The 12,258-nt window shown below is 38.6% G+C and overlaps 2 protein-coding genes across 4 annotated transcripts; both read right to left on the minus strand.

Moving 5' to 3' along the window:
* Positions 1-673: 673 nt before the first annotated feature.
* On the minus strand, positions 674-1,316 carry LOC118480918 (60S acidic ribosomal protein P0-1-like). The gene is made up of 3 exons (XM_035975911.1): positions 984-1,316; positions 835-886; positions 674-687 (listed from the first exon to the last, which is right to left on the minus strand). Exons 1-3 carry the CDS (start codon positions 1,314-1,316, stop codon positions 674-676), a joined length of 399 nt encoding a protein of 132 aa, XP_035831804.1.
* A 6,331-nt stretch (positions 1,317-7,647) lies between these two features.
* On the minus strand, positions 7,648-11,678 carry LOC110872203 (60S acidic ribosomal protein P0-1). 3 transcript variants are annotated; one of them, XM_022120992.2, is made up of 4 exons: positions 11,181-11,677; positions 10,649-10,665; positions 10,394-10,557; positions 7,669-8,622 (listed from the first exon to the last, which is right to left on the minus strand). In XM_022120992.2, the coding sequence occupies exons 1-3, from the start codon at positions 11,584-11,586 to the stop codon at positions 10,486-10,488; spliced, it is 495 nt and encodes a 164-aa protein (XP_021976684.1). In that variant the 5' UTR covers positions 11,587-11,677; the 3' UTR covers positions 7,669-8,622; positions 10,394-10,485. The 3 variants fall into 3 exon arrangements, 1 of the variants encoding a protein (XP_021976684.1); XR_002554278.2 differs by lacking the exon at positions 10,649-10,665 and having other exon boundaries at positions 7,648-8,622; positions 11,181-11,678; XR_002554277.2 differs by lacking the exon at positions 10,649-10,665 and having other exon boundaries at positions 7,648-8,622; positions 11,099-11,678.
* Between the last annotated feature and the right edge of the window lie 580 nt (positions 11,679-12,258).

Below are 12,258 nucleotides of genomic sequence, written 5' to 3' on the forward strand. Positions count from 1 at the left end.
TGCATTTTTTATATATATAAAAAACCTGCAATTTTTATAAAAAAAATTGAAAAAAAATGTTTTTGGTGTGATTTTAGACTTTTTTTAGTTAGTTTTCGAGTTTTCACAATAAAAGTGGTTTTCATTTGAATCATCCCCTGAGGGAATAAGCCTATATGTTATGGTTTTATACCTTTTGACTCCACGTCACTGCTACGTAAACATGAACAATTATTAATTTTTTTTATATTTATGTGTAATGGTATCACAAATTTTAACTATCTATTATCTTATTAAAATAATATATAATTTATGTAATTAAAAAAGCGTGTACAAATATTATTGGTGGAATAAAAAAAGATGGAACGTTTTTTTTTTCTGTGTAATTGATTCTTCTAATTAATTCACACTTCAATTGTTGAAAAGTTGGTTGAGAGAAGTTAGTTAGTGGGGCAACGCCCATGAAATTCATAAGCGTAAAATGGAGGGTGGGTGGTATTAGGGCGTGAAGGAGTCCTAGGTGGAAATGAGCGAGCAACAAAGACATCGTCATTGTCGTTAATTAGAACTCATACTTATTTGTGAGAGGCAATCATTGATGCCTTCAAACTCAAAGGCTATAGACCCATTGAATCCCATTTCCTTGTTCAAAAAAGCTGATTTTGGTGGCAAGAATAACTTAAAAATCTAAGTCTCAAGCTTTCATAGCTAACAATTCAAAAACACAATTAAACAAAAATTATGAATAATGATTAAAAAAATTAACAACAAACCAAACCAGCAGAATTGTAATTTAGTTAATAATAAACGATTTGCTTAACTTCATTGGTTATAAGATAAAGTATTTACATAAACAGCCAGCCACCCTCTTAATCACCCATCTTCTTATTCCAAAAATCCCTTTCAACTATTCAAAAGCCATTTCACTTAGTGAGCAAATTCATATGAAAACCCAGCAACCACTGCCAAAGGGAACACATCCCAATATCCATCGACGAACACACCAGCGGCTGCAACTTATATCCCGCAACCGTTTCGCTAACTTCCTCTGGGTCACAATCGGTCAAAATCAACCCAACTTTGCCGTTAATGTGACGGATTGCGCCAACAAAAGCAGGTTTTCCGGCTGATGGGGCATGGATCTGGAGTGAGCGCCTCATGAAAGAATTCTTACCCATGACGACAGATGAGTGGGGTCGGAGTCCTTGCCTTATGGCCTGAATTTGGCTCACACGAAGATTGTCGGCACTGACGATGACAAGGTGGGTGTTGTTGTGTTTAAGGTGGTTGTGTAGCTTCTGGAGGTAGATTGCCTTCCTTGCTGCCTTGGAAGCCATGGGGACGATGAGAATGGAGGTTTGGGTTAGAATGTGGGGTATGGTGGGGTTTGGGTTGGGGGCATGAGTTTGACACGTGGAGTTCGAGCCCCCCCCCCCTCACCGGTGACTGACGTGTCCGTAGGGTATGGCGGGGCTTGGGTTGGGGCGTGGCTTGGCAGTTTATTAAAAAAAAGCGAAAAAGATCCCGCCACATAGGATCGCTAGCCCGCCCCACGCCTGTGTTCAAACTCCCGCCTCTTGGGCCACGCCCCAACCCAAGCCCCCGGGGTGGTGGCTTGGGCGTTTTCCCCCAACCCAAGCCCCATACCCCATAGTCTTAGATCAGGGTTCTTGTGTTCATGGGGGTGTTTGGGATTCCTTCTCAAAATGATTTATTGACTTATATAGAGCTAAAAGTCCTTTTGAGAAGGAGAAGCTTAGCCAAACATTATTGAGAAGTCAGGAAGATGAGAAAAGTTTAGCCAAATACAAGCAGGAAAATGACTTTTCAAGGTTTTTTTTGTCTTCAAAAAGGAGAAAAGGAGAAATCACAAATTGTGACTTTTTAAGAAGGAAAAGTCCTTCAAAAAATGAAAAGTCAAAAAGCTTAGCCAAACATGCCCCATGATTTAGCGGTCCAGTGTGGAACCCCATCAAGTAAAAGTAAGAACAAGACAAGCCAGAATTTATTTAATACCAACATTTGGTGGGTTTTTTTTTTCTTTTTTCTTATTTAATTTTTTTTTGATATTAGGGTCATAAGGTTTTATACTTTTTGACTCCACACCATATAAAGCTATGAGGTGTGGGTTAAAGCTCTTATGAGCTTTATCAGGACACGTCAGCTTCACGTCAGATCTACGTTAGCCATGGGGTTTTATCACGTCTTTCCTTAACTTGCATGATGTGAAATAAAACCTCCGTCATCATTACCTAATTATTATTTTTATTTAAATTTAAACAGTATTTAATTTTGATATATTAATTTATAACTCATAATTTAAATAATAAAACTAAAATGCCATAATCAAATAAAAAACATACAATGTCATAATTAAAATAAAAAAAAAACAAAGTCACTCGTCGTCTTCGTTGTCTCCTCCTTGTTCATGATAAAACCATCGTGGTGACCACGATGGTGTTGCCCTTTCCAAGCGGTTGGACATGCCGCCCAATCCCAGTGCGTGCAATCAAGACTACCCCAACATCCCAGGAAACCCGTGTATGCGTTGATAAGTGGAACACCGGAAGCGGTTGCCATCCTCAAATATCGTCTCTCGTGTAGAAACATAACACCTAATAAAATAGTGTTAATAAAAAATAATAACAATGTAAACTAAAATAACAACGATGTAAATTTAAAAAATAATAACAATAACAATAAGAATAAAAATTACCTTCACGTAAATTTTCAAGAGAATCACCACACATTGTTGACGATATTCTTAAATATTCTTCCCACGCATCACTCACTGTATCGTACGTTAGTTGCCTAATTGCTGTTGTGCACTTTTTTCCGGTTATGTTGACCAACTTACCTCGATCGTCCCAAATTCAATTCGTTACCATGCTGGTGATTCCCTTATAGCGCCCTTTCTTAATTTCGATGGTGTGGGGTGGTGGCGCCCCTCAGGCGCCATTGATCTTGAGATGGCAAGGGTGCCGCCTCAACACCCTCCGGCCTAAGGGCATAAGACTATATGTTATGGTTTTATACTTTTTGACTCCACGTCGCTACTACGTAAGCATGAACAATTATTAATTTTTCTTTTATGTTTTTGTGTAATGGTATCACAAGTTTTAACTACTCATTACCATATTAAAATAAAATATATAATTTATGTAATTAAAAAAGTGTGTACAAATATTATTGGCGGAATAAAAAAAAGATGGGACGTTTGTTATTTTTAATTGGGTCTCCTAATTAATTCACACACATTAATTGTTGAAAAGTTGGTTGAGAGACGTTAGTGGGGCAATTGTCACGGAGTTATTTTCTTACTCTCGTGCGGCACTTAGATTTGACCTAAGTTAAGCCTTTTGGTTGTGTTGGGTTATGTTTACGCAGCGGAAGTCTTTTGTGAGAATTACAAGGACAAGTTTTGTAGTGCAATACTACAACAAAGATAGAGTTTTGATTACTTGAACAAGCTTACAAGTGAGAGTGATTACAACAAGTTGGGTGATTACAAATGAGGCCACTTATGCCTATTTATACTAGTGCCTCATGTCTAGATAGTTCCTAATCTAGATAATTCCATACATAATATCTAGTTGCTGAATTCTAGAGACTTCTATGCAAATATCCAGCTTTGTGATGATTAATGGCTGATCTAGAGTCTTCTTTGGCAGCCCTTATAACCAGCATTTTCTAGTGTCTTCTTTGATAATATCTTGGTGATTTCATGATGTTTCAAGAGTGATCTAGATCCTTCATAGCTGGATCCTATGGGGCTGATTTTCCAGCGTTTTCTAGAGAGTTCGGATGCCTTGTAAGTTGCTTTGTTGGTCCCGAATGTTGTAGCATTTTCCGGAGACTTCCAGCAGCCCCTAACGAGTCTGGAACAGCCCGGAATATTCTGGAAACGCGGTGGAAAAATCTGATTTTCAAGCAGGGCGTGACATCCTCCCCCACCTAAATTCGCAACGTCCTCGTTGCGATTTTTGGACATCGTTGGTCGTTTTCTCGTGAGCTGAAGAGCGGATATAGTTTTCCCTTGCCGTATTTGTCTCGCCTCCAGAGTAGCGGAGTGTACCTGTTTTCCTTTGACAAGATACATTGCGTTTAGGAATGGTACCGGCATGGCTCTGGTCTGACGGAAGAACTCCATCCCGAGAATGATGTCATACGTGTCAAGCGGTGCTACGGTGAAGTCTATCTTCCCCGACCATGTCCCGATCTTTGACTTTACTTTCCATGAGTACCCTCTAATTGGCTCAGGATCTCCATTGGCTCCTTTGATCCATCCTTCACGGAATGTGATCGGTATGCCAAGTCTTTTAGCCTCCCCTGGGGTGATGAAATTATGGCTTGCCCCGGTATCCACAAGTGCCTTTCCGGCTTGTCCGTTTATTTCGATTTGCACAAACCGAAGTCCTTTGGGTGCTTCACTCAACTTATTGTCCGTCGATGTTTTGGTGTCGCATTCCGCCATCCTTATGCGTTTTCCTTCGAATGCGTTTAAGGTATTCAGGACATGTAACTGTATTGCCCCCAATTGAGCCTCCTCGGTTTCAGCAGGTTCATCATTAGTCTTTTCCATTGCATTAAGGCTATTTTTCTTTGGGCAAAAACGTGGGTTATGTGGCCCATCGCATATCAAACAGCCCTTATAGGGTTCGTTGGCTAGTTGGAGTGGTTTCTTGGTGTCCTCTTTCCGGAATTGGTTGATGGGTTTGGTTCCCCCACCTTTTGCATTGTTGGTTTCCACTTGCGTGGACTTTGATCGTGTTTCAGTACGATCATGTAAGGATTCGGCAGCAATGATGGCTGATGTTAAGTCTTGAACGTTACGACGTTCGACTTCGTTTTTCGCCCAATATTGTAAGCCATCGATAAAGTATGCAAGTGAGTCTTTGGGCGAGATATCCGGAATTTCAAGCATAAGTGTTGTAAATTCACTTATGTAATCTTTGATAGTGCCTCGTTGTTTGAGATTACGAAGTCGAATTCTCGCTTCGTACTCAGCATTTTCCGGATAAAATTGTCTTTTGATTTCTTTGGTGAAATCAGCCCAAGTAGTGACGAAGCACGTACCTTGCTCAATTTCTTTTTGCTTTCGTCGCCACCATAATGCAGCCGTGTCTTTTAAGTAAAGTTGCGCGGTTTTGATCTTCTTGGCATCATCCGCGATGTCTACGCCTTCAAAGTACTGTTGAATTTCCCATAGGAAGTCGTCCACCGCACGCGCTTCTCGCTTTCCAGTGAATGGAGTTGGTTGTGGGACTTTGACTTTCGTGGGAACAAGGGTGCTTGTACCACCAGCTCCGTTTGCAACAGCTTGCTTGAGGATATTGAAGTCCATTTGCAACTGTTTGAAGCTATCGTGGTAGCTTGCAAGTTCCTTCTCTATGTTGGTTTTGAGTTGACCCAACTCGTTCATAAACATTTCTTTCATTTCATTTCTCAATATTGCAATAGCAGCTTTGAAGGCATCCTTCGTCTCGTCGATATCACTACTCAAAGGTTCTAATTGTTGTAGTGAATCAGTGACGTGTTCCTTGAAGGTGTCAAATTCTGCCCTTAGAGCATCAGCATTGTTGTTGTATTCAGCCATCGATGTTTCAACGTCTTCAATTCGTTTATCCAGACTTGCAACCAAGTCTTTGGACATTTCTCGGGTCTTCCTTCCACCTTTTCGAGTGTCGTCACGTCCACGCGTTTCGTCTCCGGCACCCGTTGTATGTTGCATCTTTTCTATTTCAGCCATCTCCAATGGATCGAACGTTGCTCTGATACCACTTGTCACGGAGTTATTTTCTTACTCTCGTGCGGCACTTAGATTTGACCTAAGTTAAGCCTTTTGGTTGTGTTGGGTTATGTTTACGCAGCGGAAGTCTTTTGTGAGAATTACAAGGACAAGTTTTGTAGTGCAATACTACAACAAAGATAGAGTTTTGATTACTTTGAACAAGCTTACAAGTGAGAGTTATTACAACAAGTTGGGTGATTACAAATGAGGCCACTTATGCCTATTTATACTAGTGCCTCATGTCTAGATAGTTCCTAATCTAGATAATTCCATACATAATATCTAGTTGCTGAATTCTAGAGACTTCTATGCAAATATCCAGCTTTGTGATGATTAATGGCTGATCTAGAGTCTTCTTTGGCAGCCCTTATAACCAGCATTTTCTAGTGTCTTCTTTGATAATATCTTGGTGATTTCATGATGTTTCAAGAGTGATCTAGATCCTTCATAGCTGGATCCTATGGGGCTGATTTTCCAGCGTTTTCTAGAGAGTTCGGATGCCTTGTAAGTTGCTTTGTTGGTCCCGAATGTTGTAGCATTTTCCGGAGACTTCCAGCAGCCCCTAACGAGTCTGGAACAGCCCGGAATATTCTGGAAACGCGGTGGAAAAATCTGATTTTCAAGCAGGGCGTGACACAATGCCCATAAAATTCATAAGCGTTAAAATGGAGGGTGGGTGGTATTAGGGCGTGAAAGAGTCCTAGGTGGCAATGAGCGGCGACAAAGACAACGCCCATGAATCCAAAAAAAATTACGCTTTTCTCCCTATATCAGAATTACGATTTCGCCCTCAATTCAAAATTATGCTTTTCGCTGGCACTCCCTCATTAGACCAACCAGTTTATTATTTGATATCCATTTTATAATAATTACGTTTTTGCCCCTCTTTAAAATTACGCTTTTGCCCCCAACTCAAAATAAATTACGCTTTTGTCCCCTGTTAAAAATTACGATTTTTCCCTCGATTCAAAATAAAAGGGCGGTTTTGCCCTTAGCTCAGAATTATCTTTTTGTCCCAGTTCAAAATAAAATTTTGTTTTTACCCTCAGCTAAAATATACGATCTTGCCCTCTGTTCAAAACTGCGATGTTTCCCGTTTAAAAAATTATAATTTCGTTCTTAGTTCAAAATTACGTTTTTTCCCGGTTCAAAATAAAATTATGCTTTTGCCCCCAACTCAAAATTACGATTTTGCCCTCGGTTCAAAACAAAATTGTGGTTTTGCCTCCCGCTTAAAATTACGATTGTGCCCTTAGTTTAAATTTATTACGCTGTTATCCTAAGTTCAAAATTACGAATTTGCCCATGTGAAAATTTAGAATTTTGCCACTGATTCAAATTTACTACCATCACTTTAACTTTTGGCAAATTACGATTTTACCCCAGTCAAAAAAATACAACTTTCCCTTAGTTAAAAATTACAACATTGTCATTGTTTTAGTTTTTTTTAATCAAAACTATAAAAATGTTTTGCTATAATTGGTTGACTCGATTTAATTGGTTTCGTGTCAATGAGCTGTCTAACACTTGCTCATTATTCGGCCATCGCCCCGCAACACGGGCGGGGCATCTACTAGTTAAAATACAAAAGAAAACTAAGGCCGATGTAAAAATATGAGGCATCTTAGTTTTTTTACTAGTTTTTTAGTCTGGTCCGCAATTTGGAACTTGGAATCGGCCATTTAGACCTTTTTATTTAATTCTCTTTTAGCTTTTAAAATATTCAGTTATATATGTGTATCATATTTCTTCCTCCAACTCACATAAACGAGAGAGACAAGCAGTCATGCACCACTCAAGTTCAAACCAAAACCTTTCCGAATACAGTTCATAAACACAATTAATACATAATATTATAACTAATGAAAGAAAAAAGCTAATAAAAAGGCCAATCAAACTGAATTGTAATAAAAAAGTTTGCTTAACTGCATTGGTTTTAAAATAATTATTCACATAAATAGCCAGCCACACACTAACCATCCTTCAATCTTCTTATTCTAAAAAGGAAAATTGGTATTTAATAAACCAACCTTTAACCAGTTGGTAAATAATAATCCAACCTTCAAAATTGGTAAATAATAATCCCACCTATCAACATGTTGGTACTCAATGAACTTTCGTTAATTTTTTTTTAACTGAAGTTAGTTTTTATGTTTTATTTATAACACAAATAGTCCCTGTAGTTGTAATTTACTAGTTTTAACTATTTTATAAAACAAAAAAACCACTCAAAAATCCTCCTTTTCCTCGATTTGAGGTTTATAAAATAGTTAAAACTGGTAAATTACAACTACATGGACTGTTTGTGTAATAAATAAAATTTAAAAACTAACTTCAGTTAAAAAAAATTAACGGAAGTTCATTGAGTACCAACATGTTGATAGATAGGATTATTATATACCAATTCTGTAGGTTGGATTATTATTTACCAACTAGTTAAAGGTTATTTTATTAAATACCAATTTTCCTTCTAAAAAACAGCTTCAACATTTCAAATCCACATCATTTACTGATTAAATTCAAATGAAAACCCAGCAACCACTGCCACAGAGAACACATCCCAATAGGCAATATCCATCTAAGAACACACGAGCGGCTGCAGTTTCTATCCCGAAACAGTTTCACTCATTTCCTCTGGATCAGAAGCAGTTCCACAAAAGAGATGTAATTCTAAACCACTTTCTAAGATTCATGGTCGACTTTCATCTGTAAAACATAACATTTAATACACAGGAACATACTTAAGGATCAGCAATTCATTCCCTTCTGTTGAGACCATGAAAAAACCTATGTTTTCTCCTTCGCGAGTGTCGCTTTGAAGATCTTGACATTACATATGGAATAAAATGAACCTACACAACGAAGATTCTGAGTTAGATAACCAAACACCATACAAAAATCAGTTGGTGTAACAGTCTGATTTAGTGCGTATGATTGTACGAGACTAAAGCAAGTGCACAGAGAAGAGAGAGAGTGAGATGGTGACTCTTACATACAGTACAGACTTAAATTCTGAAAGTGCACAAACCAGTTTTTGGGCCAAGATCAGTTTGGGTGGAGACGACAATTTGAAAAGGATCGGTTTTGAAACCAGTTTTTAGGGGGAAAGGATCGGTTCGGTTTGAAAACGCTTTTATCCGACTCGGTTGGGTTTTGACGGTTTCAATTGAGGGTTTTACAAACTGCCAGATTGGTTATGTTCTAAAATGGTTCATCCAAAATGGTTTAAAATCAATGTTTTAAAAACCGGTTTTTAGATCAAACCGGATTAGGCTAAAAAATGGTTCAACCCATAGTCACCTAATTCGCGGTTCGCTCCGGTTCGGGTACGCGGTTCGGGTTCGCGATTCGCTAGTTGGGATGAATTCGGTTCGGAGGGGGGTAGGTTCATTTCGGTACGATTCGGTTCGGTGTACCATTCCGTCCGGTTCGGTATACACATTTCTTAATGAAATAAAAAAAGTAAACAATTAAAAAACGTTTTAAGTCAAAGTAGATAAAAAGTAAAAGTATTGAGGTCTAAGGATGAAATATGTAACTTAATAAAAAAAGCTTTAGGTTAAAAATTATAATAACACAAACATAAAGGATGTAATATGTAAATAAAAGAGGTTTAGGTTAAAATAGATTAAAAAACGCAGCCGTCATATTATGTACAGCCTCCATCTCCATCGTCTCCTCCATTTTCACTAGGGTTCATCATCACATCACAGGTAAGGTTTAATTTGTTCATCTTCGTAACCATTCTTGTGCATAAAACTTTAATTTCACATATTTGTACATAAAAGAAATTCGCTGAATTGATAAAGGAAAATCGCTGAATTGATGAACCTGATGCGCTGAATTGAAGAATAAGATACGCGAATTGGCATCGTATTATACGCATACGAATTCCGTATGGTACGAAACGTACCAAAACGAAATTCGCATCTTTTTGAGCGAATTATGTGACTATGGTTCAACCGGTTGAATCAGGGTTGTACTGAGCGGTTCAACCGGATTGACTAGCTAACTCTATAATTTCATAATTTAAAACACTAACTCAAAAGTTAATCCAAAAATGCATTAATGAATGCTAAATTAAAAGATGAGAAAAGTGCTCGAATAGACCATGTGATTTGCCCATTTTTCACCTTTAGTCCCTAACTTTCTAAAATTACAGCTATAGTCCCCAACTTTTCCAATTTCGTTCCCGGATAGTCCCTGGTGCGGATGGAGGTTATTTTTTGATGTTAAGTGGGCATGAAATTACAAAATTACCCTTACTATTAAAAATCACAATAAAATATTAAAAAAAAATCTAATTTATAATTTTAAAGTAAAGTAGACTACACCTTTTTCCTATCCCTACCCCTCTCCCTTTTCTCTCTTCCTCTTTCATTGTCTGAAACATTCAAACCCTCCAAACCACCACCATAAAATCTCCGTTGTCACCTCCTCCACAAACCCCCGCCGCCACCCAGTTTTTGTAATTGAGCTTCCAATGAGCTCGAGTGTGTTCTAGAAAGAACTTATCGGCCAAACTGAGACTTCCAATGAGCTCGAGTGTATTCCATAAGTCATATACATATACACTAATCAAATTTAAACATAGTGTAACCCCAATTTAGAAACAGAACTAACCAAATGTGTGGCAAGCTTGTTGAACACGATTAGCAGGCCAATGGAGATCAAAAGGACTCTCTCCAGTAACTTCACACCAAGTAGCCGATGCATCACACTCCCGTGTAGTGTTGAGAGCTTCCGTTCAATCCCTTTGGTCCATGTCTCCTCTTATGCTCCATTAACTATAGCAAAAGATACCAAATGCATTTCAGAATATTAGCCTTTATGAGTCCTTATGCAACTTTAATAACAAAGTTATGCTAAAAAACTTACAGAAATGTGATATGTATCTGACAAACAAACGAACAATAGTACGGAAGAATTTGGAAGTCAATAACAGGAACATTGATCAGATGAAAGGTGTAAGTACAACGATTCACAAGATATTAGACCGGATGTCTTTATTCTATCCAGGCCACAAAGCCTATAAACCTATAGAGCATGGGGAAAATCGCAACGGTAACCTAACAACCAAGAGATCAACCTATCTTTCTTGTATTCAATACTCATTATCAAAGACCCATTGAATCCCATTTCCTTGTTCAAAAAAGCTGACTTTGGTGGCAAGAATAACTTAAAAATCTAAGTCTCAAGCTTTCATAGCTAACAATTCATAAACACAAATTATGAATAATGATTAAAAAAATTAACAAACCAGCAGAATTGTAATTTAGCTAATAAACGATTTGCTTAACTTAATTGGTTATAAGATAAAGTATTTACATAAATAGCCAGCCACCCTCTTAATCACCCATCTTCTTATTCCAAAAATCGCTTTCAACTTTTCAAAAGCCATTTCACTTACTGAGCAAACTCATATGAAAACCCAGCAACCACTGCCAAAGAGAACACATCCCAATATCCATCGACGAACACACCAGCGGCTGCAACTTATATCCCGCAACACTTTCACTAACTTCCTCCGGGTCACAATCGGTCAAAATCAACCCCACTTTGCCGTTAATATGAGGAACTGCGCCAACAAAAGCGGGTTTTCCGGCAGATGGGGCATGGATCTCGAGTGAGCGCCTCATGAAAGAATTCTTACCCATGACGACAGATGAGTGGGGTCGGAGTCCTTGCCTTATGGCCTGAATTTGGTTCACACAAAGATTGTCGGCACTCACGATGACGAGATGTTTGTTATTGTCTTTGAGATGGTTGCGTAGCTTCTGGAGGTAGATTGCCTTCCTTGCTGCCTTGGAAGCCATGGGGACGATGAGAATGGAGGTTTGGGTTAGGACGTTAGGTCAGGGTTCTTGTGTTAATGATTTAGCGGTCCATTGTGGAAGGAAGACCATGAAGTAAAAGTAATAATAAGACAAAAGTCCGAATCAAACACAAACAATTGGTGGGCTTTTTCCTTTTTTTTATTTAGAGTAAACTGCAACTTTACACCCTGTGGTTAAGGGTGATTGGCACTTTTACCCTCTTAAAGAAATAATTGCAATTTTACCATTCACTGTTTGCTGTTATGTTGCAACCTTACCCCCGGTCTCAAATTTGTTGACTATAACTTGAAATGACTATAATGCTCTTTCATATTACCCCCTGTGTTTTTGTGCACTCTATGATATTACCCCCTGCCACCACTGCCACCGCCATTCACCACCACAACCACCACTACCACCTCCAGCCACCACCACAACTTAATATCCCTTTCATAGATAACACCACCACTACTTCTGTCACCGGAAACCTGCAACTCCGGCCATCTTCTCCGACGACTGCCACTACTGCCACCTCCAGCCACCACCACAACCACCACTGCCACCTCCAGCCAAACTGAAGCTGCTACTTAGTCAGCTAAAATGGCCCTTAAAAAACGTATCTTGTAATGGTTTTAAAAGAGTTTATGTTGATTGATTCAGATATAGTTTCAA

This window comes from Helianthus annuus, chromosome 8 (assembly GCF_002127325.2).
Source record: "Helianthus annuus cultivar XRQ/B chromosome 8, HanXRQr2.0-SUNRISE, whole genome shotgun sequence".
In the NCBI taxonomy this organism is placed as follows: Eukaryota; Viridiplantae; Streptophyta; class Magnoliopsida; order Asterales; family Asteraceae; genus Helianthus; species Helianthus annuus.

What these genes read in the sequence shown, in the direction of transcription:
- LOC118480918 (XM_035975911.1), bottom strand. Translation starts at nt 1,316, where the DNA reads ATGGCTTCCAAGGCAGCAAGGAAGGCAATCTACCTCCAGAAGCTACAC. An exon ending in GATATAAGTTGCAGCCGCTG is followed by an intron (nt 887 to 983) that starts GTGTGTTCGTCG and finishes GCTTTTGAATAG; the next exon opens with TTGAAAGGGATTTTTGGAAT.
- LOC110872203 (XM_022120992.2), bottom strand. Translation starts at nt 11,586, where the DNA reads ATGGCTTCCAAGGCAGCAAGGAAGGCAATCTACCTCCAGAAGCTACGC.